General features: G+C 36.3%; 1 protein-coding gene across 2 annotated transcripts in view; it reads left to right on the top strand.

The window, feature by feature from the left end:
- The window catches only part of ZNRF2 (zinc and ring finger 2), an 84,910-nt gene that overhangs the window by 35,081 nt on the left and 22,820 nt on the right, over positions 1–27,009 (top strand). For both annotated transcript variants that reach the window (XR_006268549.1, XM_043463285.1), the window contains exon 2: positions 14,436–14,531. Coding sequence is in view for 1 of the 2 variants with exons in the window: in XM_043463285.1 (XP_043319220.1) it covers positions 14,436–14,531 (96 nt within the window). In the remaining variant the exon portion in view is untranslated. The remainder of the gene's footprint in view (positions 1–14,435; positions 14,532–27,009) is intronic.

The raw sequence follows: 27,009 nt of genomic DNA, 5'->3' as shown, positions 1-27,009 counted from the left end.
GAAATTTTTCAAATCAGATAATCCTATATTTGCCAAGCTCTGAACAAGTCCTATTGACAAATGAGATCTTGCTTTATACACTCCACACCTTTTCCTGAATGTCATATATGTTATGACACTTGCTTATGGAAGTTGCTCTATTTACCTTTCTTTTTATTGCATGTTTTCTTTTTATTGGCATGTTTAGAACTTTAAACTGAATTTCTAAGAAGACAAGACGCAGTTTATTCCTGCAGACAATGCTTAGGACTCTATTAAATTGCAGTTAAAATTACCAGTAATTAGAATTTTCTTTATCTGCCTTTAATTGTGCCACTGTTGCCTTTTAGAACTCAGGTCACCTATATGATTCATTCACACATGCATTTAGGTATTTACTGAGTCTTGACTATAGATCTATCTAGATGTTGGGGCAAGGTGATTGAATAGAATATTTAGAAGAATATTACTTCTGCCCCACAGGTATTATCAAATTTGGGAGATTAAGTCTACATAGAAGAAATGTAGTAGCAGCTTTTATATATACATATACATACACATATATATATATATATATACACACACATATACACACACACACACATATATATATACATATACATACATATATATATATACATACATATATATATATATATCTATCTCAAATGAGTGTTGAAAATGGAATATAGTAGAACAGAGAAGGACATGGTTTCAGATTCTTTTAAAAGGTCTTATTGAGATAGGAAGACTTAATCAATCTAGGCTTGAAGGGATTTTTAATAAGAGAAAAGGCATTTGGATTTAAGAGCAAAGGCATAGAGGTATGAAAGGGTGTATTCTATTGGGAGAAAGGATAAGTTAGTATTAGGTTAATAGTGATTATGCAAAACATCTAGTGTAGGGGAAAATGTACATTAGTGCAGTAATGTAAAAGATGATCACAAGTCAGGGTGCTGAGCTTGATAGCTCAGACATCAGAAGAGCTAAATTCTGTTACTTGATATTTTTGCACTTAGGCTAGTCTCTTTAAATGAGCAGTTTATACCAAGACAGTCTGTAGACTCCTTTAGCTTAATATTCTTCATTTCTGTTATTGAAGACGGGGGATGGCAGTGACTGTTTTGTGTTACTATACTTGAAGAGGTTGGTGTCGCAAATTGAGGTCACCTGCTGTAAAAATCTCTTGAATACGTTCCTCTGCCATTGATTCATTTCATTGTTTGTCACATTCAGTACACGTATACTTTAGAGAGTTTTAAACCTATTGATCATTTCCTTCTGGAAATTTATATTAGTAAAATTACCTAATGAAGATTAGAAGGACTAGAGCTTTGTTTAAGGCAGTGTGTAGATAAATAGTTTTGACTTTGGGTAACTTGGGAGTGCCATCTTTGGGTAGAGACATCCGTACCCATGGGGGATTATAGAAGGGTGAGCATACCGTGGGGGGGCAGAATATTTGCATTTTTATACAGGCTGAGTAGGAGAGTCCTGAAGTCAGGCGTCTGTTATATCTTCACAGCAGCCAGCACAGTTAATCCTCCTGTTCTTTCCCCTGAATTCTGGTAGTGGTTGAGAGGATACCTTTTCCACTGTGACCCTCTCTGATGTCTTTATTTTGTTTATGACTCAACTAATAAGCAAATGCATTAGATGACTTGTTTGTTGTAGAGTTGACAATTTGGTATGCAAATCTCATAATAGGACCTGATACTTTATAATCTTCTGTTTTTCCCAGCAAATTCTAATTGTGGAAACAGATTTTTCCTGCTGATTGTTGTACACTGTCTCCCCATGTCTGAAGGAAATTGGTTCTAGCACTCCCAAGGGCACCAAAATCCACCTATGCTCAAGTCTTTTGTATAAAAGTTGGCGTATGTATATTTGTATATTACCTGTGCACACTTTAAATCATCTCTAGATTACCTGTAATACCTAATACAATATAAATGCTGTATAAATAGTTACCAGGGTATGGCAAATTCAGGTTTTATTTTCTGGAATATTTTTTCCTCCTCAGTGTTTTGATCCCAATGGTTGGATCTGTGGCTGTGGAGCTTGCTTATACAGAGGGCCTCCTGTGTTTAGCAGACTTGGGTGTAGGAGCAATCCTTTTTGCTTATAGAAGGAAACAATGTACAAATGCTAAATAAATGTAGGGTTGGGCCAGAGGGGATTACTGAAGAGTATAAAGAAGAACCTTTTTGCCTTAGTCATCAAAGTGGAAAAGGACAGGTATTCACAGTTTACTGGTGCTGTTCTTGTTTACTATATGAAGTAACTTTGATGTCGCAGGTACATCTTGTTGAACTGTTACATGTTACAGGACATTTTCCTTTAGTCTGAAGGATCTGAATTTTACCATCAAAGAGTGTCATGTTAGAACTGTACTGTTTTAAGAACTTCACAAAAAATAAGTGAATCGTCTTGAAGTTGAAAAAGAGACAATTTCAATAAGTAATAACCACTGTTTATTGAATGGCTACTCTGTTTTTTGGCACTTTACACACATTTTTGTAATCTTTAATCCTGAATCAGATTGCCAATATGTAAGTGATACTAACATTTTATAGGGAAAAAATCAGACCCAGAGAACTTAAGTATTATATGCCTTCCCTTGGGACACATAGTTTGTAGTAGAAACTACATAGCCGGGTTTGTACCCATGTCTTTGGGCTCCAAAGACTGTTTTCACTGGACCATTAAAGCTAGTAAGGAGGATAACACAAGTAAGTAACTAGAGTGCCATGTGCTATATTGCGGTATTGGAAGTATCATCAGAGTATAGAAGAAGCACAAAGGGAGAGGATGGTTAAATCAGCTCTGAGGTGGAGCATTCTGTAGCCTTTAGAGAAAGACTTGGGAGAAGGGTGATCCCTGAGTGTGGCTTTGATGACAGCCTCAGAGTTCTATCGGGTAGAAGAGAGAGGACAATAACACTCATGTTTCAGTACCTCTATAGTTAGTGTTGCTCAGCCGTGTCCAACTCTTCGCAACCCTGTGGACTGTAGCTCTTTCCATGGAATTCTCCAGGCAAGAATACTGGAATAGGTTGCCATTTCCTCCTCCAGGGGATCTTCCCTATCCAGGGATCTAACTGGGTTTTTTGCATTGCAGGCAAATTCTTTACTGTCTGAGTTAGCATGGAAGCCCCAGTACCTCCATACTTAGTTTTAAAAGAACAGGGTGATCTAGACCATTTCTGCTGTTCATTTTCTTCTTGCATCCCAGTCTTCTTTGTCCCCTTTATACACAGCGGGATCATGCCATTCTCATCTCAGTTTTTGCTAGTTGTGTCATTTTTGCATTGTTGACATTTCTAATACTGTAGCAGTAATTTCTATGGTTGTTTTACACCTATTCAATTAAGTGGTAACGTGTAGTGTACTACCTTGTGTGTGTGTGTAAAACACCACAGCTTTTTTTGCTTGAGTCTTGAGTCTTTGAACTTTTGAGGATATAAATTACTTGAGTCCTACTCCCCCCTCCCCCTTTTAAGAGTTCTGAAGACATCTTTCCCATCATTTCCCACACATAAAATGTGTCCCAAGTGAAATGTGTGTATTATTCTGTGGATAATCCTGAGACCAGTGTTATTTCTGCCATCCTCCCCCTTAATTGTAGACATCTTATGTTTTCTGTCTAGATATTCACTAGGATACTTGGTAATTTTGTTCTGTTCTTTTGATTCAAGTCTTTGAGAGAACCAGTTAGCCTTTTGTTTTCCATATGTTTCATCTTTTTTTCAAATTACTGTCATCTGTTTTGTTTTTCATAAGTCTGCTTTCCATGTCAGTGATGTTACTGCTAGCTATTTCTGTCTCGTTCTGATTCTTTTGATAGTGTTTTATCGTTACAGGTTTATTATTTCATTCATGAACTATGACAGCTGTTTTTTGAGTTAATTTTCTAAGTTGCCTAATTCATAGGCCTTTTTATTGTTTTTGTTTTCCTTAAATAGTAGGTTTCAGTGGTTGGGTCCTGTAATAAGTTCTTTCTTATTATTCATCAAACAATGGAGCCAATTCCAGTTGGCCCTGTTGTAAGTGAAGACAATATGGGGGTGGGGGTAGGGTAGAGTGGGGGAATGGCAGAGGAAGGGATCTCAGGCAGCCTATAGCTTCAGTTAAGTTCCTGTGGAAACCTTTTCACTTGACTTATATGTTCTATGCTCTTCTTCCTTTAAAATAGTTTAAAAAACTAACTAATGTAAGATATATGTATATTTCGAAAATACGGAATACATCTAGTTGTACAATAAAAATAATCGTTTTCTTGCCTCAACGTCTCCCAACTCCCAGTTTTTATTTTTTGGGGGACAGCTGTTTTCAACACCTGTAGGTGTTATTTGTAAAATTTACTTTCGTTGGTTATAAATACTTCTATTTTTATTACTACATATTACTAAGTGGTAAATATTACTATTTGTAAGAAATGAACCTGTATTCCTGTTTTTAATTTATTTTAAATGCTATTAACTGCTTGTTGTGGAAGGTGAGGATTTTCACATCACCTGTCTTTATTTTTATCCTTCCATCTTTTGAATGTCTTTTTAAATGACAATTTGCTTGATTGATACTCATTGTTTCTGACGGTGGATTGCATTTCCTTTTTATGTATTTGTTTCATAGTGAGTAATTGCCTCATCTCTTTGCTTACTTCATTTTTTAAGGTTCTATCAGTTTTTCCCAAACTTGCCCGAAGAATTATAAAACTGTCTAAGTACAGTACTGTTTTCCACATGAGAAAACACATCAAGAAGCCTCATCAGTTCACTCCCTACTCCTCCCTCCTCCCCTCCATTTCCCTCTCTTCCGTTCCCATCCCTCTCCTTCCCCTTCTCTGTCCTCTGCCTTCCCCCTCCTCCTTGTCCCCCTTCTTGACCAGCCACAGAACTATGCAAGGAGTTCCCTTCACCTTTCTCCTGTGAGAGAGCGTGTTGCCTTGATCTTGGTGTCTTTGTTTTCCTCTTCTGTTTACTCCCTTATTTTAGAGGAGCATATGTGCTAGAAGTTTCTCAAGAATGCACATACGAAGGAGAGGTTTTGATGTGTTTTTTTTTTTTTAATCAGGGAAATATGTTTTTGTCAGTCAAGTATGAGTATGTAATAGTTTTTGTGTATAGTCTAAGTGAAATAATTTTCTTTTAGAATGTTGAAGTTATTGTTTCACATGTCTTTTTTCAAGTGTTGCTGTTGAGAACATTAGTGCCATTCTGATTATGACAAGTGGACTAGACTCTCCAAAAATATTAGTTTCATGAAAGAGTATAGAAGTCTGGGAAACTGTTTCAGATATCGATATTGATATTTCAAATATTGATCTTTTTTCATCTTCAAAACTTCAATTTTGCTGTCTGTCCCTAGTGCTCTGTTATTTCGTGGTGATATACTTTGGTATGGTTCTATTTTCATTTGTCGTATGGATACATTCTTTCAGTCTGCATACTCATAAACTTCAGTTTGGGAAATTATGTTTTTGATAGTTTCTTTTTCTTTTCCCAATTGTGTTTCTAGCTGATAAGATGTTAGACCACCTGGATCAATCTTATGATTTTATTTACTCTCTTGTTTGACTTTTGGTTTTACTTCCTGGGAGATTAAAAAATATGTGTAGTGTAATGGTTAACAATTAGGCTGTGGATCTAGAAGGCCTGTTTGAATTATTCATTGCCAATTTCTGACTGATCTTATGTAATTGCCTTTTCTGGTTTTTATTTGTAAAATAGGATTAATAGTAGTGCCTAACTCAAGGATGTAAGGGTAAATAAGTTAATTCATCCAAATTACTTAATTTGTTATATAGTAGATGTTAATTGTTATTAACATTTGTCATTATTATTACCTCAAAGTTAATACTTTAGCCATCTATTTGAATTCTTCGTTTCTACGAAAAGTTTTAATTTTCCAGAGTTTTGTTTGCTTCTCTGTTCCTAGTTTATAGCCTCCTGTTCTTGTTTCATGGATGCAGTATCATTTTGAATTACTGGGACAATTGAGGAAATTTGGAAAAAACCTCCAGTATGTAAGATGGATACCAAAGCAATATGTAGAAACAAAATCAAATAGATAAAGCGAAAATAGAAATCTTTTAATTATAAGGTTTTGGGGGGATCAGCAATGCTGAAGTTTGTTTTCTACATTGATTGTATTATCAGAGTTCCCTTTTCTGTTAGTTTTGGTGTACGTCTTGTTAGAGGCTTTTTCTAAATTTCCTTGTTGTTGTTCAGCTGCCAAGTCGTATCCAACTCTCGTGACACCCACAGTATGTCATATCAGGGAGCACAGATGTCAGCTTGCCCTGGTGTTGGTGATACTAAGTTTTGACTTTTAAGCTAATGTCAGCCAGTTTCTCCATTTTAAAAATACCTTTTAATCTTTGTTAATTAAGTGATTACAGTTGATATTTCAGAATGTGTAATTATCCATCTGTACTTTTGCATTTTTTCAAATTTAAAATATAATTATGTCATGCATTTTGATGTGTAGATTGTCTAAATTTGACCAGGAGACACCCTTTCAAAGTGGCTTCTGTGCCTTTTTGTGTCTGTATATCAGTTTTTGAACTCTTCCTTAACCTGGAACAAGATATTTGAGGTTCACTATTTTCACTGCCCCAGACTTAAAACCAGCCATTTCTTCAAGGATCCCTGGTTCCTTTTCTTGACGGGGGAGAGAGGAAGATATTTAAAAACCCAAGATCTAGGAGTAGGTCCTTTTTGCTACTGAGTATCATTACTTGGTGACTGCAGCCATGAAATTAAAAGATGCTTACTCCTTGGAAGGAAAGTTAAGACCAACCTAGATAGCATATTAAAAAGCAGAGACATTACTTTGCCAACAAAGGTCCGTCTGGTCAAGGCTATGGTTTTTCCAGTGGTCATGTATGGATGTGAGAGTTGGACTGTGAAGAAAGCTGAGCGCCGAAGAATTGATGCTTTTGAACTGTGGTGTTGGAGAAGACTCTTGAGAGTCCCTTGGACTGCAAGGAGATCCAACCAGTCCATCCTAAAGGAGATCAGTCCTGGGTGTTCATTGGAAGGTCTGATGTTGAAGCTGAAACTCCAGTACTTTGGCCACCTCATGTGAGGAGTTGACTCATTGGAAGAGACCCTGATGCTCGGAGGGATTGGGGGCAGGAGGAGAAGGGGACAACAGAGGATGAGATGGCTGAATGGCATCACCGACTCGATGGGCATGAGTTTGAGTAAACTCTGGGAGTTTGTGATGGATAAGGAGGCCTGGCGTGCTGCGATTCATGGGGTTGCAAAGAGTCGGACACGACTGAACGACTGAACTGAACTGATCATTGCTTCTAGGCTCTTTTAGAGAACTGAGCTAAATGAGTTTGTGTGTGTATTTTTCTTTGTATCTATTTATATACAGTTTAGTTCATTTGTCTTCATTTATATTTGCTTTTGAGCTTCCCTGATGGCTCAGAAGGTAAAGAATCTGTCTACAATGCAGGAGACACATGTTTGATCCCTGGGTTGGGAAGATCCCCTAGAGAAGGAAATGGCTACCACTTCAGTATTCTTGTTTGGGAAATCTCATGGACAGAGGAACCTGGTGGGCTACAGCCCATGGGATCATGAAGAGTCGGAAGCAGCTGAGTGACTAACACATAGACATACACACATTTACTTTTACTAGAGACTTTCCCCCTAATCCTTGTTTGTTTTTAATTTTTAAATCCTTATTATTAACATTGTTCAAAAGTCTAAAAGTTTATTAAAAGGTGGACCCAGGAGTACCTCTTTCTTTGAGTTTTTCTTTCACTACATTCTCATTTACCACCTGTAGGTAACATGTGTAAACTTTAATTTGAAATTTATCCTTCCTTGTTTTTCTTTTTGCAGATATACACATACATGTTTATTCTTATTTACTCTTCTTTCTTACACAGTAATGAGTGTAACATGCCTGCTTTTCCACATTGTTTTTTCCATTTAATTTAGTTTGGGCATCTCTTTGTATCAGTTTATAGAGGCTGTTCTCATTTTTAAAAAATACTTGCATAACAGTTCCATTGCATAGATGTGTAAATGCATAACTTTATTTACCAAATCTTTTATGTGTTTCCAATATTAGGCTGTTTCAAAGAGTGTCACAGTAAATTACTGTGTGTGTTTTAATTAAAAGATAAATGTATTATCTCTTTAGGTTCTAAGATGAGTAAGCTAGGATCAGTAGATGGGCTTCCTGTTGGAAGTCTCTCAGGCAGTTGCAGTTGGAAATTGAGATTGGAGTCATCTGAAAGTCCAAGTAACTCAACATCTAAGGAAACTCACTCAGTATGCCTGGCGATTGATACTGGTTGTTAACTCTGAGTTCAGCTTGGGCTGTCAGCTGGAGTACCTACCACGACCCCTCTGTGTGCCTGGAACTTCCAGAGCGTGTCAGCTTGGTTCTGAAAAGAAATGTCCCCAAAGTGAACATCCTAAAAGGCTCAAATGGAATCTGCTAGACTTCTTAAGGTTAATCTCAGAAATCCCAGAGCATCAGTTATGTATTCCATTGATGAAGTTATTAAGGCTGACTCATACTCATGGGGAGGAGAATTGGACTCCTTAATGTGAGGAACAGGATGCATGAAATTGATAGCAACTATTCTTGGAGAACCATATACCATAGTCCACTTAAAACTCAGCATTCAGAAAACTAACGTCATGGCATCCGATCTCATCACTTCATAGCAGATAGATGGGGAAACAGTGGAAACAGTGATAGACTTTGTTTTCTTGGGCTCCAGAATCACTGCAGATGGTGACTCCAGCTGTGAAATTAAAAGATGCTCTCTCCTTAGAAGAAGAGCTAAGACAAACCTAGACAGCATATTAAAAAGCCAGAGACATTACTTTGCCAACAAAGGTCCATCTAGTCAAAGCTATGGTTTTTCCAGAGTCGGACACGACTGACGCGACTTAGCAGCAGTAGCAGCATGTACGGATGTGAGAGTTGGATATAAAGAAAGCTGGGCGCCAAAGAAATGATGCTTTTGGAGAAGACTCTTGAGACTGCAAAGAGATCAAGCCAGTCAATCCTAAAGGACATCAGTCCTGAATATTCGTTGGAAGGACTGATGTTGAAGCTGAAGCTCCAGTACTTTGGTTACCTGATGCAAAGAGCCAATTCATTAGAAAAGACCCTGATGCTAGGAAAGATTGAAGGCAGGAGAAGGGGACAACAGAGGATGAGATGGTTGGATGGCATCATCGACGCAGTGGACGTGAATTTGAGCAAGCTCCGGGAGTTGGTGATGGATAGGGAAGCCTGGTGTGCTGCAGTCCATGGGGTTCCAAAGAATTGGACATGATGAGCAACTGAAAAACAGTCTTGTTATCTAAGTCAGGTCCAGTTATAGTTGAAGCTTTTTGGGTTCAGTTCCTCCAGTATAGCACCTTGATAACAGTTTCCCTTGACCTAAAGACCTTTACTAAGATCTTTATTTCTCCATATGGCTTTGAGTTGCTGTCCAGTATCCTTTCATTTCCGCTTTTAGGACTCCATTGAGCATATCTGGTAGGGCATGTCAGTGATAACAAACTCCTTCAGCTTTTGTTTATTTGGGAATTTCATTTCTCCCTCACATTTGAAGAAGTTTTGCTGGGTATAAGATTTTTTTTTTTTTTTTTTTGGCTGAGGTGGGTCTTAGTTGCAGCACGTGGGATCTAGTTCCCTAACCAGGGATTGAACACTCATGGGGAGTGTGGAGTCTTAGCCACTGGACCACCTGAGAAGTCCCTGGATAGAAGATTCTTAATTAATGGTTTTTTCCTTTCTCCACCAGCCAGCTGCTTTCTGGAATCCAAGTTTATCATGAATAATCTCCTTATAATCATATTGAGGATCCCTGTTTTCAGTAGTTTTTCTTTGTCTTTTGAAAATTTGATTATAATATAACCCACGTAGCCTCATCTTACATGGAGGCTGTTGAGTGTCTCACATGTTTATGTTCGTGTCTTTCATCACGTTTGGGAAGATTTCAGCCATTATTCAAGTATTTTTCTGTACTCCCTTCTCTCTCCTTTTGGGACTCCCAAATGTATATTTTGGTCTGCTTGTCGGTGTCTCACAGGTCTCATACCCTGTCCACTTTTTCAGTCTTTTTTACTTTCTGCTCCTAAGACATTATAACTTCATTGTCCTATCCTCACACTCACTGTTTTCTTTCATCTTCTTGTTCAAATCTGCCTTTGAATTCCTCTAGCAAGTTTTTCATTTCAGTTATTATACTTTTCAGTCCTGGTGGCTTAGATGGTAAAGAATTTGCCTGCAAAGAAGGAAGGTCTTGCCTGCGGAAGACCTGAGTTGGGACGGTCCCTTGGAGAAGGAAATGACAACTCACTCCAGTATTGTTGCCTGGAGAATCCTATGGACAGAGGAGCTTAGTGGGCTACATACAGTCTGGGATCTCAAAGAGTTAGACATGACTGAGCTGCTAACACAGACATTATACTTATCAGCTTCAGAATATTTTGTTGGTGGTTATTTGTTCTCTATTGATATTTTGCTCATTTGTCATTTTCTTACCTTTCTGCACACCTTTTTTTATCAAGCATCTCTAAGACAGGCATTTTAAAGGTTTTTTTCCCTAGTATATCTGCCATCAGGTCTTTTTCAGGGACAGTTTCTGCTGACTTTTTTTTCCCCCTTTGGGCCGTACGTTTCCTGTTCATTTGTATAAGTTTTTTTGTTTTTTTTTCTTTTTCTTCCTGAAAACTGAACATTTAAATCTAATGTGGTAACTCTGGAAATCAGATATTGCCAGGAACAAGTGCACCACTGCCTGCCATGTGGCTGGGAATGGGGGGGAAGGGTAATAACTGCCTCTGTGCTAAGAGCTGAAATTAACCACAGTGCATTGTCCAAGCCTTCCTTCCCCTGGAAGTTGCAAGCCTTCAGTAGATTGCAGACTTCCAAAATGGTTCCTTCAAACAAATTCCACCCATTCAGTTTTTGTCTAGGTGGGGAGGTAGATTTCCTGAATGCATTCTACTTTGCCATCTTCGCATGGTCTTTTGTCCCTGCTTGTGTTTTTTGGTATTTTGACTGGTATACCCTCAGGGAGAGATCCTGGAAATGGGATTGCAGGATTAGTAGATTACATGTGTAGTCAATACACACGTAATCTAGTTAGATATTCTGAAATTACCCTCTGTAGAGGTTGTACAGTTTAGTACTCCTACTGGCACTGTGTGAAAGTACCTGTTTCTCCACAGCCTGTCCAAGGAGTGCCAGTCTTTTGCGTTCTTGCCTGTCTGGGATGAGTAAGATATTTTAGTATAGAGATATAAAGGCCAAGGAGAGAAAACAGTATGTACAAAGAACACCTGGATTTCTAATTAAAAAACAGTGAATTAAACACACATTTCTCTCTTCCCTCCTCAGTCCACTAAAATGAGAGTAAAGAAATAAGCAGAACTTCTTGAAAGGAAAGTGTTTCTTACATTCTGACACTGTTTTTCATTTGTTTAAGGGTTGGTTGCTTATCTTTCTTTTTGGTGAGATGTCTGTTTAAAATTTTTGCCCATTTTTCTAACAGGTGTTTGGGTTTCCTCATTTTTAAAGAGTTCTTTGTATATTAAGGATATTGTCCTTTTGTGATAATGGTTGTAAATATTTCATTAGCCTTTTGAAATTGTTTCTGCTGTGTTTTAACTGTGTAGTTTTTTGTTTCTTTTTTTTTTGGTATTGCATTATGTTTATGAGAACAAAACCTGAAAAGCTGTTTGGAAGCTTTATGTGTAAGACTTGACCTCATCAACAGACAAGGATCTTGATGTTTCATTCTGTGGAATTTCTGATTTAAGAGAAGCAGCTACCAATTTTTTTGGTAGGGATAGAGAAAAGGAGATTGGTAGGAAGGGCCCTTTTCTGTACATAGATATTTATTTATTCATTCCCTTGTTTTCTTTCCTTCTCCTTGCTGTACCTGGTATCCTCAAGCAGATCTGTTTTGGGTCTTTTTTCCTCCTATGCTGCTGCTGCTAAGTCACTTCAGTCGTGTCCGACTCTGTGCGACCCCGTAGATGGCAGCCCACCAGGCCCCCCAGTCCCTGGGATTCTCAAGGCAAGAACACTGGAGTGGGTTGCCATTTCCTTCTCCAGTGTGTGAAAGTGAAAAGTGAAAGTGAAGTCACTCAGTCGTGTCGGACTCGTAGTGACCCCATGGACTGCAGCCCCCCAGGCTCCTCCGTCCATGGGAGTTTCCAGGCAAGAGCACTGGAGTGGGGGGCCAGGGCCTTCTTTCTCCATTTCCCTCCTGTGGTGAACTCTTATTCTTCTGCTCTCATTGCGAAGCTGTAGTTGCTTGGCTACATGTCATGGGTTGGAGACTTGGGAATTTCTTCATGGTTAACCTCATCCCTGGCATGGCAAGTTGTTGCAAGTATAGGTTCTTGAGTTTTTGGAGGATTATGTAGTGAGAATTGGCTTACTTCTGCAGACACTTAGTATGTCTTTCCTCAGTCCTGTCAGTTCTGCCCATCTGTTCATCTACTGCTGTCTCCTTTCAAGTTCCTTACCTTATTTTGTTACATTTATTCTCGATTTAGTGGGTTTTAGGTGAAGGAGAAAGAAACACATCAATTTATTGTATTTAACTAGAAATACAGTGGTTCTTGGTACATAGAGTTTCTTCCCTTAGGCTCTACTTTGTGGGCAGTTGGATGGCTCTCAGAGGTTCATGGTTGTGCATTTTTGTTTGGTAATTTAGAGTTCATGTGCCAGTATGCATATGATTTTGATCAACAGTTAGAAAATTAAGTAGTTAAAAAATTTTTTTTAAATGTCCTGTTTAATTTCAAGGGAAGGATGTTTTTGCAATTGTAAGAAAAAGATTGCTAATGGTCCTGGAAATAGGAGTGCTGCTTGAGCATCTCTATATTCTCCCCATTTGATGCATGTTTTGCCACATTGATGCAGTAGCTAGTATTTGTGTCAGAATTGTTTGAGGATTGTAGCTATTTTTGTAGTTTAATTTTAGATTGATCCTCTTTTTCTTTTTTGGTGGTTTTTAAGAAGTGGGAATTAAACATACCTTTATTTCTTTCTTTTAAAATGTATTTAATACATTGTGAAATACTGCTCAGAAACACATATTCCATTCAGGAAGTTGAGTACGTGGATTAAGTACGCATGCCAAAGCCTTTTCCTCTTCAGCAGAGCTCTGCATGAGGTATGACTCTACTCTGACTTGAGTTGCAGTGGGTTTCACATCAAGACGAAAGGAGGAGAGTGTCTGTAAGAGCACACATATACTAGAAGTAGAAAGCTACCACAATCTGGGTCAGCGTTGAGGGACTTTTTTTTCTTCCCCACCACCCTTCTTCTTTCTCACAGCACTTGCTCCTCTCTGCACACCTGCTCTAAGATCTCCATGTGAGCTGTTTTCCTGTGCTTGCTGATAGTTTTTCTCCTGTAAGTTCAGCCTACACATGACCCAGAATAGACACCCCACCGCAGTCTGTTAACTTCATGTGCGCTTTTTGCTTCAGCTGTCTACAGCTGACCCATGACCCTCTTGCTGTTTCTTAGTCATATTTTCAAGGAAAACGAATTGGCTCGGGCCATCTTTTTGTGCCACTTCTGATTAGTTGTTCCTCACCAGGCTATAAGTGGACTTTATCAGTTCACTGCTTATGCAGGTTGGGAATGTTGGAGGAGAGAGTAGTAAGTAGGTCTACAGGGAAACAGCAAAAGGACCCATGGGTGAACAGTTACCCTTGGTAAGTGAGGGAGCAGGATAGAGCTGAATTCATAACATATTCCCTCCTTCAGTCTGCCAGTTTATTTTTAATAGAGTACTTCTGGCAAGTACTTAGTGCAAATTGAATATTGTAGGAAACTAATGTTTATGTCAAAATTGACTTAAGAAATCTGCCATTTGGTGCTGTTTTCTGTTTGCCTTGTGACTTGTGGTATGGCAATAAGTCCAATATAGTAGGAGTCAGGAGCCTTAGATTCTAGACCTGATTTTGCTGTTCCATGAAAGGCTTCACTTTCTTCAACAGATACATTTTTAAATGGTCAGTGGAATAGAATAGTTTGTAAGGTACTATCTAGCTATAAAATCTTGCAACTCATTGTCCTGTACCGAGCTGGGAAAGGTACTATCAGGAAAGATGGTCAGAATACAAAGCTATTACAACAAAATTTTAAGTTCAGATTAATGAAAAAATAAGAAATGAAAATGATTGGACCCACACATTAGAAAAGGATACAAGAGTTTTGTAGTGAATCAGATTCTCTTCATTGAAATTGGATGGTGTTCATAAACTGATTTAAGTCAGATACTATAGTCACAAACTCTTTTCCCAACTTAAGTTGCGTGTAGGTAGTGTATTAATGTGCGTGTAATACTGAAGTTTGAAATGCTTTTTCTTCATTTTTTAAAAGGCAAGGCTGGATATTTAAAATTGTTAAGTAACATGGATTTATTTTATTTTTTAGGATTTAAGTGCCCTGTATGCTCAAAATTTGTACCCTCAGATGAAATGGATTTGCATCTTGTGATGTGTTTAACAAAGCCAAGAATAACCTATAATGGTAAGTCCAGTGCTTTAAAATGATGCTTTAAATTATCATTGTAATTAGATTTCATAAAATGTATTATGAATTTCATGTTTCAGGTAGAAGTTAAAAGGCCAGGAGGGACTGTCTCTGAGCCCTGAGCTAACTGATACCCTGATTAGGTCTGGTACTTTGGCCGTGCCATTCTTACCTGACCACAATCTCCAGATATTCAAAATCATAGGAGAAATTTTCAGTGTAGTCTTAGTACATTTTGAAGTAGACTTGGGGAAAAAAAAGAGTAGTTCATCTGTGACTTCAGATGAATAGAATGACATAAAGGAAAAATGAGAGCTTTTTTCAAAATTTTATTGATAAAAAGAGAGACTTCAAAATCCGTGGAGAAATTTTAGATTTTTCAAATGTAAAATTAGGTTTGAAATAGAATGAGTAAGAAGAGTACCAGTAAACAGTGAAGCCAGTTGAAAGACTGACTCATTGATTAGCAGATGTTTTTTGAGTACCTGTCACCTATGAGGCATATAGTGTTAGAAACTTGGGATATACCAGTAAATAAAACAGATGGATCCTACAGCCTAGGATCAACCAAAGGTTCATCAGTGTAGTAACACTTAGTCAGTAATCTGAGATTTCTCCTCAGATTATAGAAACTTGGAGGAGTACAATTTAATATTGAAATGAACATGTTATTTTGAGTAGCTTTTTTGCAAAGTGATTTAGGAATGTCTCTCTTGATAAGGTAGTGCTTCAGCCCCACTATTACAGTAGTAATTGAGCCCTTTTCCCCATTTTCCAGTGAATAAATAAAAATAGCTTTTAGCATTTTCTTTGAATAGTATATGTACCTGTTGAATATATATAAACCTTTTTGCATTAGGAAATTGAGTTGGCTACTTTGCATAATCTAATTGAAATTTAGTTACTTAAAAGACAGGTTCAAAATTTGAGATAAAATTGATTGGGCTTGTTCCTCATACTTATCTTATAATTCTCCTCCATAATTATTATGTTTATTACAAGTGTTTTTAAAATGAATATCCTTAAATGTTAAGACTCTTGCCTTGAATTTTAAAAGACAAGTGTATTTCCTTTTACCGTATAATATATTTGCACATAATCTTAGTATTCTGTTTATTTTTTGTGCAGTATATTTGGATATAGTCTTCTTACTTGTTGATATTTGGCAGTTTTTAATTTCCTGGTTGAGCTGTGCCTGGGACATTAAAGTGTTCTAATAGATCACTTATTTGGTGGCTTAAAGAGCAATATATAAACTTCTGTTTGGGGATACCTTGATCCAAGAATTCAGATTTTAAATATATGACACTATTCCAGTTTAGACATTAGTAAACTTAATGGAAAAAGTAAAATAAAGTTTCAGCCACTTTTAAGAAGAGGTACCTACTGTAAGGTAGGTAGGCCTGAGAATTTTTAAATTGTTAAATATATATGGGTATCTATAGAAATTCACAAGAAGCAAAAACAGCTTCTTTATAAACATGTATGATTCTTGAATTTTTAAAATGTGGACAGTGGTCAACTATGAGTGAAAAGAAGGAAGAACTTTGATTGACTGGTTTAGGTTAGATAGAGGTAGCAGATTGGTAATGTACTCTCCCCTCACAGGCTGTGGGCAGCAAAGGCCTGTAGGGGAAGGAAAAAATGATTCCCTTACCCTTCTGAGTTCTTGACTGAGACCTTGGTAATAAAAGACAGATGAATAAGAGGAAAACAAAAGTTTATTAACATGTATACCTCCTCGGTTCATAGAGGGTATTCCTGAGAAAATGAAAACTCCAGGGTGGCTTATAATGTGGGCTTAATAATATCTTCAGCTGCAGACAAAGAAGAAAGTGAGGATGGGGAGGCCAGTTGTGGAGGATTACCAGGAAAATCATAATAAACGAGGTTTGCTTTGCAGGTATAAATTAGTGCCGTCTCCTTCTCTTGTAATCTTTTGTGATTTAGAGCCCTCCTTCTTTTCGTGGAACTGAGGAGACATCCTGGTAAATGAAGAGTTCCTCTGCTCAATCTTACGTAACAGCCTAAATGGGAAAAAAGTTTGAAAATGCTTCTTGTTTTGTGTAGTAGCTTTAAAATTTAGCATGTATTTACTTTATAAATAAGATGATGGATCAGAAATGGTCATACAAGAAACAGTCTTATCCAGTTACCAAAACTGTATACCTATTTTATGTGGCACTAAATTCAATTTTATTGCCCTTCTTTTAGCATGTAGCTGCTCAAAAGCAGTACCAGTTTGCAATTAAAATGTTATAAAGAACAACGATACTCAGTACAAAGTGTAATCTTTAAGTTCAGCTTGCTGAGTTCAGATCTCTGTTTTGTTACTTAATTCCAGTGTGTAATCTTGGTTTTAATTTTCTCTCCTGTAAACTTAGGACTGGGAATAGCACCTGTCTTCATAGAGTTACTGTGAAAATCATACATACTTTTTTGTAGGTTTTGTAGTGAGTGTTAAGTAAACAAGACCTGTTGTTATTACAAAGAAATATTACCTTTGACTTTAAGAGGTAAAGATACAGTGGATACCATATTTAATGTGTTGACAAATCTAAATTTCTTTTGATATTTTAAAAGCTCATAGTAAGTTAATTCCAAATGAGATGTCTAAAAGTTTGGCATGACAATCATAGTTCCTATAATATATGGAGAAGCAAGGAGATGAGAGGATAATTAGAGCACTACCTGTTCTCACCTGATGTGATAAATTTACAACTGCAGTTCAGTGAAAAATACTTTTCCTGCTTTCTATAAGGAATATGGTGGCCTGCATAGCTGAAATCTGAGGTCTAAATTTGGTGATAGGCAGTTTGCTTACTCTTTGAGGAAGCATAAATCCTTTCATATTCAGTACAGAAATAAAATATTGTAAAAAACTAACTATAAATGGATGTGTGTTTCTGTTACCTTTTTTCCTTCTGGCCTATTATAAAAGAAGATATGTAGAATAGAAGTTGAAATTAAAATACATATTTCAGTGAGAAGGCAGTTCTGTAGATCTCTAAAGCATAAAGTAGGTTTCAGATTTCTGTTTCTGATTTCTTCAATAAAATTTGAGAAGGAAAATTACATCTTTTTTTAATTTATAGATTCTTATTTTGTTTCGTGATTTTATAAATCATTGTCTTGCCTTTTTTTGTGTTCTTATCATATCACTTTTATAATGTTGATTTTTAAAAAATTAATCCAACATTCAAGGTAAGCTTTCCTGAATCATAAGAAACCTGAAGAAACAGAACAGAGACAATGAAAAGACTTTTTCTGGAGTGCAAGAAAACCAAGTAAACCTATAGAACTGTCCTCAGAGGGAAAGTTCTTTTCCTCTGGTCACAGTTCTTACTTTGGTTAGAATGTAGTATTGGCAAACTCATTTTAAACAAATTTTAATGCAAATTTATACAATGCATTTCTAAATTTGTCTCATTTTTATGTTTCTTCTATATTGGAGCAAAGATATGGATCAACTCATGTCTATCAACAGTTTTGCCCTTTGAAGATTATTGTATATGTATATAAATTAGTCTGTTATTAATAAGATTTGGAGAGAAATGGAGGATGTACTTATAAATAACAACTAGGTAGTTTGGGGCAACAGAGAATGATAAGAGAATTGTAGGTGAAAAGATAAATTAGGGCTGAATAATGAAGTTTTAAAATAAATTATGTGTAATTATTTGTATTCATGTGCAAAAATACTTGTAAGGAAAATAATTTCTTTAAAGACCAGTTGGAAGAATGGTATGGTATTTCATGTAGGAAATGGCCAGATGATTGTTAGGTAGAGAAAGAGATGAAGAAAGAATGAAGTGAGTTCAGTAATTGCTAGAAATTGGGAAGGAGGAGCCATGGGTGACTTGAGGATTGGCACTGGAGGACTCAGATTGGAGTAAAAAGATTGTAAGAGTACCTAGCTGCCCTCAACGTTGTTGATCTTTGCAAAATGTGAAAATTGTGATTTTTTTTTTTTTTTTTGGATTTTTCCAAAATGAGTAAGGGATTGGGTCATTGAATATTTTAAGGTGACAAAATAATAAAAATATTCTAGATAGTCTCACTCCTTTGGTATCTAAATATTTATGATATTTGTGATTTGCTTGATTTCTTCTGTTTTTTGTTAGATAGACTTTGGAATTTCCAGGCTTCTTGACCTCTCAGTACCTCATGGGTTATTGTTACTTAGGATTCTTTTTATCTTAATCACTTTAATCTGTACTTCTTGGTATTCAGTTCTTAGACTTTTCCTTGTAATGCTTTTTGGTGTGAGAGATCTTTTTACAGCTGAAAAATCTTTGACACCCAGTACCCAAATTTTGGTTTCTAAATGTCATCCTCATGTAAAAAGAAAACAGGATTCCTTGGAGAAATGTCTGATTCCAGGACTGGAGCAGAGAAAGAAAAACCTGGAGATACTGTATTATTTGAATGCAAGGAAGCGCTGAAAAATCAGAAAAGATGAAGGACACAGGAGGAGCAAACCTGAATGAGCTCCCAGTAAACAATTTGAGCAACAGAATTAGTACAGCGTGGAGATAGTGGTTTAGTCATTAAGTCGTGTTTGCCTCTTGTGACCTCATGGACTATAGCCCGCCAGGCTCTTGTGTCCATGGATTTTTCCAGGCAATAATGCTGGAGTGGGTTGCCATTTCCTTCTCCAGGGGATTTTCCCAACCCAGGGATTGAACTTGGGTTTCCTGCACTGCAGGTGGATTCTTCGACTGATCCGCCAGGGAAGCCCTGTAGCATGGTATTTGGATTATAACTCAAAGTATAAATATATCTGGTTCCATCAATCAATCAGTAAATTAATACAGAAAAGTAGAAGTTTAACCTGGATATTAATTCTAAGAGACAGACCATACATTTCTTTAAAAAAAATTTTTTGAAGACTTTTAACATTCTCATTTGTGGTTATTTAAAAAATATTTTTCCAAAAGCTTTTAATGGTCCATATGTGCTCTCTGATTTTAAGTATCCCCAAGACACACTAAAATGTATAATGGCACATATATAATTTGAAATACCTAATCTTACTTTATTATTATCATTACAGTAGTGGATGAAAGGGGTTTTTAGGTGGATGAGAGCTACTATTGTAAGCCCCAGCAACAAAAATCTTAATGATTTTCTCTTCCTTAGGGAAAACATGAGTTAATTTTGTTAGGTTTCATATTGTGACATTCTCATAGTGAGGGACTCCTATTGTGAAGTCTTACTTTCTATTTTCAGACATTTTATTATTACATACAGAATACAGATGAGTGACTATAGAATAGCCTGCTATTCATTATTATTCATTATTCATTAACATAAGACTGAACTGGACTCTACATGTTTTATACTTTATTAAATCTTACTAAGGAAATGTTCACTGTCTTCCTCAGTGCTATTTTTTTTTTAAGATTGTCAGTTTACCCATTAAGGAACATGCTTTGTCTCTACATTTGATTCACTGAGAACCTATACTTCAGTGTTAAACTTACTAAATTTTTGCCTAGTATTTTATAGTTTTGCTGCTGTTATGGATGAGATTTGCATACTATTTGAATATCAATTGGTTTTGCTGGTTTTAAAGAGAAGCTAGGTTTTAGGCAGGTCTTTGGGTTTTCTAGACTTATGACATATCTGCAAATGAAGATAATATTTTCAAGCATTTATGCACATTTGTTGTTTCTTTGTCTTCCTGCATTAGTTTGAAGCTTTAAAATGATGTTGATGATAATGGTGCCAGTGGACATGCCTGTCTGTGTGTCTTTAGTGTTTCACTGTTTCACAGATGCTGGCTAAGAGTTATGGTTAGTCATCTTTATTGTATACATGTCATTCTCATTTCATTCTCTTTTACTAAAGGCAAAAATCAGCCTAATTTTATTAAATGCTTTATTCATTTGTTGATAAATTACATTGGTAGATTTTATAATGTTTCAATTGAATTGTGTTGATTTCTAATATTAACTGGATGTAACTGATCATAGATAATTCTTGTAAAGCAATGTTACCAAGTTTGTGCTAACTAAAGATTATGCTAATAAAATGAGTGGGAAAGCTTTCCATCTTTGCTCTGGAATAATTTGAAAAACTCTGGAAGGACTATTATTTTCATATCAGGTATAATTTGACTGTAGAACCATATAGCCCCCCCTTTTTTAAATCTTTGACAGTCCTTATAACTTCCCTGATTATTAGTATATTCATGTTCTTTGACGTCCTTAGTCAATTATGGGAATTTGTATTTTGTTAGAAAATATTTTTCTTCTGAATTTCCTGATTAATTGCCACAGCATTGCATTGCATATATCTTCTTACAAATATTATAATTTTTAATATATTTTTGTTATATTGGCCTTTTCATTCTAATGTTGTATATTTTTTGTACTTTTGAACCTTAGGCTAGTTGAAAGAGCTTATATTTAGTTTGTATTTTCAAAAAAGCTTCTTTAGAGTTGTAAATAAAGCTAATAATAAGTACTCTGGACTAGATGAAGCTACTTTCTTTTCAGTTTTTTAATTTTAGTAAAAGTATTTTAGAAATAGAAATATTTTTCTTACAAGAGGCTTCAGTTGTATCTGAGGTTTTAATATGTATCTGAGAAGAAAATGCTTCTTCAGTTTGAAGATAAATTTTTTTATGACAGGAGGAGTATGTGTGATGGGAAGTCATTCTGATCTTATTATTAGAGAATGCTGCCCATAATAACTATGTTTTTAATAATTATGTGACCACATACATCATTGATCTCTGTAAATCATGAATATAAGAGAAGCATATATGTTCTCTGTAGAGTAAAAAATTTACTTATATTATTCTTTTAAAAACATATGTATGCATATACTTCCAGTAAACTGAGTTTGGTTGTATTATTGAAATATTCTGTATGCTTGCCTATGTTTGGTTTACATAGTCTGACAGATTTGGAAAGAGTTTATTAGTGTCCCCTCTGTGGCCATAGCTTCATTAATTTTTTTCTTACACTGTTATAAGTTCCTTTTGGTGATAGTTGCCTTGCAGCAATCTTTTTCTGACTTTATGTATTTCATAGTATGTTGTTTACACAAATATTATGACTTATTTTCCTTTTCTGTTGAATCTTTTTATGTTATAAAGCATACTTCTCTCTATTCTGCTTTCTCTAACGTTATTTGACTTAGGCTTACCAGAAACCATGCAGGGTCTTAGATTTTTACCTTGTTTTTATTGTTCAGTCAGAGTCATGTCCAACTCTTTGTGACTCCATGAACTATACAGCACACCAGGCTTCCCTGTCCTTCAGTGTCTCCAGGAGTTTGCTTAAATTCCTGTCCAGTGAGTCGGTGATGTCATCCAACCATCTCATTCTCTGTAGCCCCCTTCTCCTCCTGCCCTCAATCTTTCCCAGAATCAGGGTCTTTTCCAGTGAGGTGGCTCTTCGTATCAGGTGGCCATAGTATTACAGGTTCAATATCAGTCCTTCCAATGAATATTCAGGGTTAATTTCTTTTAGGATTGACTGGTTTGAACTTCTTGCTGTCCAAGGGTCTCTCAAGAGTCTTCTCCAACACCACAGTTTGAAAGCATTAATTCTTCAGTGCTCAGTCTTCCTTATGGTCCAACTCTCACATCTGTACATGACTACTGGAAAAACCATAGCTTTGACTATGTGTACTTTTTGTCAGCAAAGTAATGTCTCTGCTTTGTAATATGCTGTCTAGGTTTGTCATAGTTTTTCTTCCAAGGAGTAGGCATCTCTTACTTTCATGGCTGAAGTACACCCTCGACAGTGATTTTGGAGCCCTAGAAAATAAAATCTGTCACTGTTTCCACTTTTCCCCAACTACGTGCCAGGAAGTGATGAGACTGGATGCCATGATGTTCTTTTTTTGAATGTTGCGTTTTAAGCTAGCTTTTCCCGTCTCCCCTTTCACCTTCATCAAGAGACTCTTTAGTTCTTCCTCACTTTCTGCCTTTAGAGTGGTATCATCTGCATATCTGAGGTTATTGACATTTCTCCTGGTAATCTTGATTCCAGTTTGTATTTCATCCAGCCCAGGATTTCTCATGATGTACTCTGCATATAAGTTAAATATGCAGGGTGATAGTATACAGCCTTGACGTACTCCTTTCCTAATTTTGAACCAGTCTGTTGTTCCATGTTTGGTTCTAACTGATGCTTCTTGACCTGCATACAGGTTTCTCAGGAGGCAAGTAAAAATGTGGTCTAGTATTCCCATCTCTTGAAGAATTTTCCACAGCTTGTTGTGATACACAGAGTCAAAGGCTTTAACATAGTGAAGCAGAAGTTGGTCTTTTTTGGCATTCCCTTACTTTTTCTGTGATACAACAGATGTTGACAATTTGATCTCTGGTTCCTCTGCCTTTTGTAAATCCAACTTGTACATCTGGAAGATCTTGGTTCACGTAATGCTGAAACCTAGCTTGAAGGATTTTGAACATAACCTTGCTAGAAGGTGAAATGAGCTTTATTGTATGGTAGTTGGAACATTCTTTGGCATTGCCTTTCTTTGGGATTGGAATGAAAACTGACCATTTCCAGTCCTGTGACCACTGCTGAATTTTCCAAATTTGCTGACATATTGAGTGCAGCACTTTAACAGCTTAATCTTTTAGGATTTGAAATAGCTCAGCTGGAATTCCATCACTTCTACTAGGTTTGTTTGTAGTAATGCTTCCTAAGGCCCACTTGACTTTTCACACTCCAGGATATCTGACTTAAGGTGAGTGACCACGCCATTGTGATTATCTGGGTGTGGGTAAACTATAAAAATCCCAACTTTTTTGTATAGTTCTTCTGTGTATTCTTTCTGCCTCTTCTTAATATCTTCTGCTTCTGTTAGGTCCTTGCCATTTCTGTCCTTTATTGTGCCCATCTTTGCATGAAATGTTCCCTTGGTATCTCCAGTTTTCTTTAGTCTTTCTAATTCTATTATATTTCTCTATTTCTTTGCATTGTTCACTTATGAAGGCTTTCTTATCTCTCTTTACTTTGTCTGAAACTACATTCAGTTGGGTATATCTTCCCATTTCTCCTTTCCCTTTCTCTCAATATGTTCTTTTCTCACCTATTTGTAAAGCTCCCTCAGACAACCACTTTGCCTTCCTGTATTTCTTTTTCTTAAGGATAGTTTTGGTCACTGCCTCCTGTATAGTATTATGAACTTTCATCCATAGTTCTTCACGCACTCAGACCTGATCCCTTAAATCTACTTGTCACTCTCACTGTTTAATCATAAGGGATTAGGTTTAGGTCATACCTGAATGGCCTAGTGGTTTTCCTTACTTTCTTCAATTTGAGTCTGAATTTGGCAATAAGGAACTCATGATCTGAGCCACAGTCAGCTCCAGGTTTTGTTTTTGCTGACTGTATGGAGCTTCTCCATCAGTCTAATTTCCATATTGACCATCTGATGTCCATGTTTAGAGCTGTCTCTTGTGTTATTAGATGATGTTCGCTATGACCAGTGCATTGCTTGGCAAAACTCTGTTAGACTTTGCTTGTCTTCATTTTGTACTTCAAGGCCAAACGTGCCTGTTAACTCCATGTATCTCTTGACTTCCTACTTTTGCATTCCAATCCACTATGATGAAAAGGACATCATCTTTTTTGGTGTTAGTTCTAAAAGTTCTTGTAGGTCTTCATAGAACTGTTCTGCTTCAGCTTTTTCGGCGTTAGTGGTTGGGGCATAGACTTGGATTACTATGATGTTGAAAAGTTTGTTTTGGAAATGAGCTGAGATCATTCTGTTGTTTTTGAGATTTCACTCAAGGACTGTATTTTGTACTCTTTTTTTTTTTTTTTTTTTTTTTAACTGAGAGCTACTCCATTTCTTCCATATGATTTTTGCCCACAATAGTAGATATAACGGTCATCTGAATTAAACTTGCCCATTCCTGTCCATTTTAATTCATGGATTCCTGAAGTGTCGATGTTCACTGTTTCCATCCCCTGCTTGACCACATCCAATTTACCTTGATTCATGGACCTAATACTCCAGGGTCCTATGCACAGTCACAGAAAGCTCGCCAAAATTATCACATGGATCGCAGTCTTGTGTAACTCAGTGAAACTATGAGCCATACCATGCAGGGCCACCTAGGATGCACAGGTCATGGTGGAGAGTTCTGACAAAATGTGGTCCCCTGGAGTAGGGAATGGCAAACCACGTCAGTATTCTTGCCTCAAGAACCCCATAAACAGTATGGAAGGGCAAAAAGATTTGACACTGGAAGATGAGTCCCCCAGGTCAGTAGATGTCCAGTATGTTATTGGGAAAAAAGTGGAGAAATAGCTCCAGAAAGAATGAAGAGACAAGGCCAAAGTGGAAGTGATGCTCAGTTGTGGATGTGTCTGATGGTGAAAGTGAAGTCCAGTGTTGTAAAGATCAGTATTTCTTATACATTTATATTTCCGATAATACTTCTAGTACTTTAATGCTGGTATTAATGGTTAATGGTGTACTTGCCAGTATATGAAATATTGCAGAAGTTGTTATTTTTAAAAATTTGTTCAAATGCTCTGTATTTTGGGTGAATACCTTCTTTGATCAAAAGTTATTGAGTGTTTTAAAATTCCCACGTTAGGGGCTTTTTCCCTGTAGTTTTGTTATTTGTTTTCTAGTTTTACTATATTGTGATCAGAGGATATTATCTTCACTGTTTGTTTTAGTTTATTAAGATTTTCTTTTTGTATAATATGTAGTCATTTGGGGCAAGTGTTTTGTATTTGTATTCAGTTTGAAAGGTCTTTTATGTCCGTCTTTTTTCTTACTCTGTTTGTCATGGACTGAGGTGAGTTAAAGTCCGCTACTGCTGGTATTCCTGTTTTCGTCTGTCTGTCTGTGCTTTATGCCTTGGGCACGCTGGCGCTGTGTCTGCCACGCCTAGCTGTAATTGCTGTGCCATTTCACCTCTTACTGCTCTAATGGTCCTGTCTCCCCTCACGCTTTTCTCATACTCAACCTTGTCTGATGTTAAGATTGTAATTCTTTATTTCTTTTAGTTTGTATTTGCCTGATAAATGTTTTCTTGTCCTATTACTTTCACCTTTTGTCTTTTTGTTTTGAATATGCTTCTTGTATACAGTGCAGGGTTAATTTCAGTCAGGATCCAATCTTTCCTTTTATTGTGTTGGTTTATTTCAGTTACATGTGTTAATAGGCTAGTTTTAGTTCTGTCATTATAATTTTATGTACTCTGTTTTTCTGGCTCTTTAAAAATGTTCCACCAAATGGCCAGTTTTCCTTTGTTTCATATGCTTCTTCTTCTACTTAGGAAGAACCATTGTTCTTTTTTTAGAGATCACTTTCATAAATACAATTGTATAGTATTTTTTAGATATTTTTAGACACTTAATTTCTTTTTATGAGCAATGATGAAATTAAATATATTTCCTTTCTCCTTTCTTAGCTCCATTTCCCAATTTTATCTCTTTATCTTAATCTTTACATTAATATATTTATACTTCTGTTATTTGCCTTGTCAACTTCAAATGATACTTTTTTGTACCCAATTATTAGACAGTAATTAACTTTTAATTTTTAGGTATATAATTTGCATGTCATAATCCCACTTTTGTTTTAATCTTGTAGTTAAGTAGATTCACTTCTAACTGCCAGTCCTTCTGCTTAAGCTTTTCCAGGCATGTCTTGATTAGTTGAGGTTTATCCTCATATAAATCCTCTGAGAAGAGTCATGGGAAACAGTTCACTAGACTTCTTGTTTAACATTGCTTATCTGTGTTGTTTTTGAGTAACAGTTTTTCAACTGGATATAAAATCTTTGGGTTACGCTTCCTTTACTTGAGGATATTATAAACATTCTTCTAGCCTTACAATGTAAGGTGCTACTCTGGAGAAGTCCAAGACCAACCTGATTTCACCTCTTTCTTAGAGTTGACATTCTTTTTACCAAGGTGTGTAAAGAATTCCACTTTTTATGACAAAAATACAGTAGAGTATATATTAAATAGCATTGATTTTTCATGATTAGTTTTTTCTAGGATTCAGTATGCCCTTAAGTATATAGAGTCAGATCTAGTTTTGTTTCTGTGATGTTTTCTTGAATTTTATTTTTTACTATAGGTATGTGATGGGATCTCCTTTTTTTTGTCTTTCAAAGTGAATTATTAAAGCTTTTTTCGTCTTCTGTAATTATTAAAGCTATTTTCATTTCCAGTTTATTCTCACTTTTGACCCCTTGTGTTCCTGTGATATCAGGAATGTCATTTTTTTCTTGTGCTCCATTTTTTTCTGGTTTCAACTTCTTTTTGTAGTAGGTTTTTTCCCTCTTTTTCATTTTCATTCCTCAACTGTTATATCTTGACATGTGTTCTAGGACAGTTGCTTCCCTATCTTTCCCTGTTTTTTGTTTTTTTTTTTTAATTCATGGTAAATACGTTGATTTTTTGAAGCTAGATAAATATTATACAATGTACCGTTCAGCACACATATGTTTACAGTATAGCTGGTGGTTCTTCCT

This window comes from Cervus canadensis, chromosome 3, assembly GCF_019320065.1.
Source record: "Cervus canadensis isolate Bull #8, Minnesota chromosome 3, ASM1932006v1, whole genome shotgun sequence".
Lineage (NCBI taxonomy): Eukaryota > Metazoa > Chordata > Mammalia > Artiodactyla > Cervidae > Cervus > Cervus canadensis.
The sequence above is the reverse complement of the archived record's forward strand: the minus strand, read 5'-3'. Positions and strand labels throughout refer to the sequence as shown.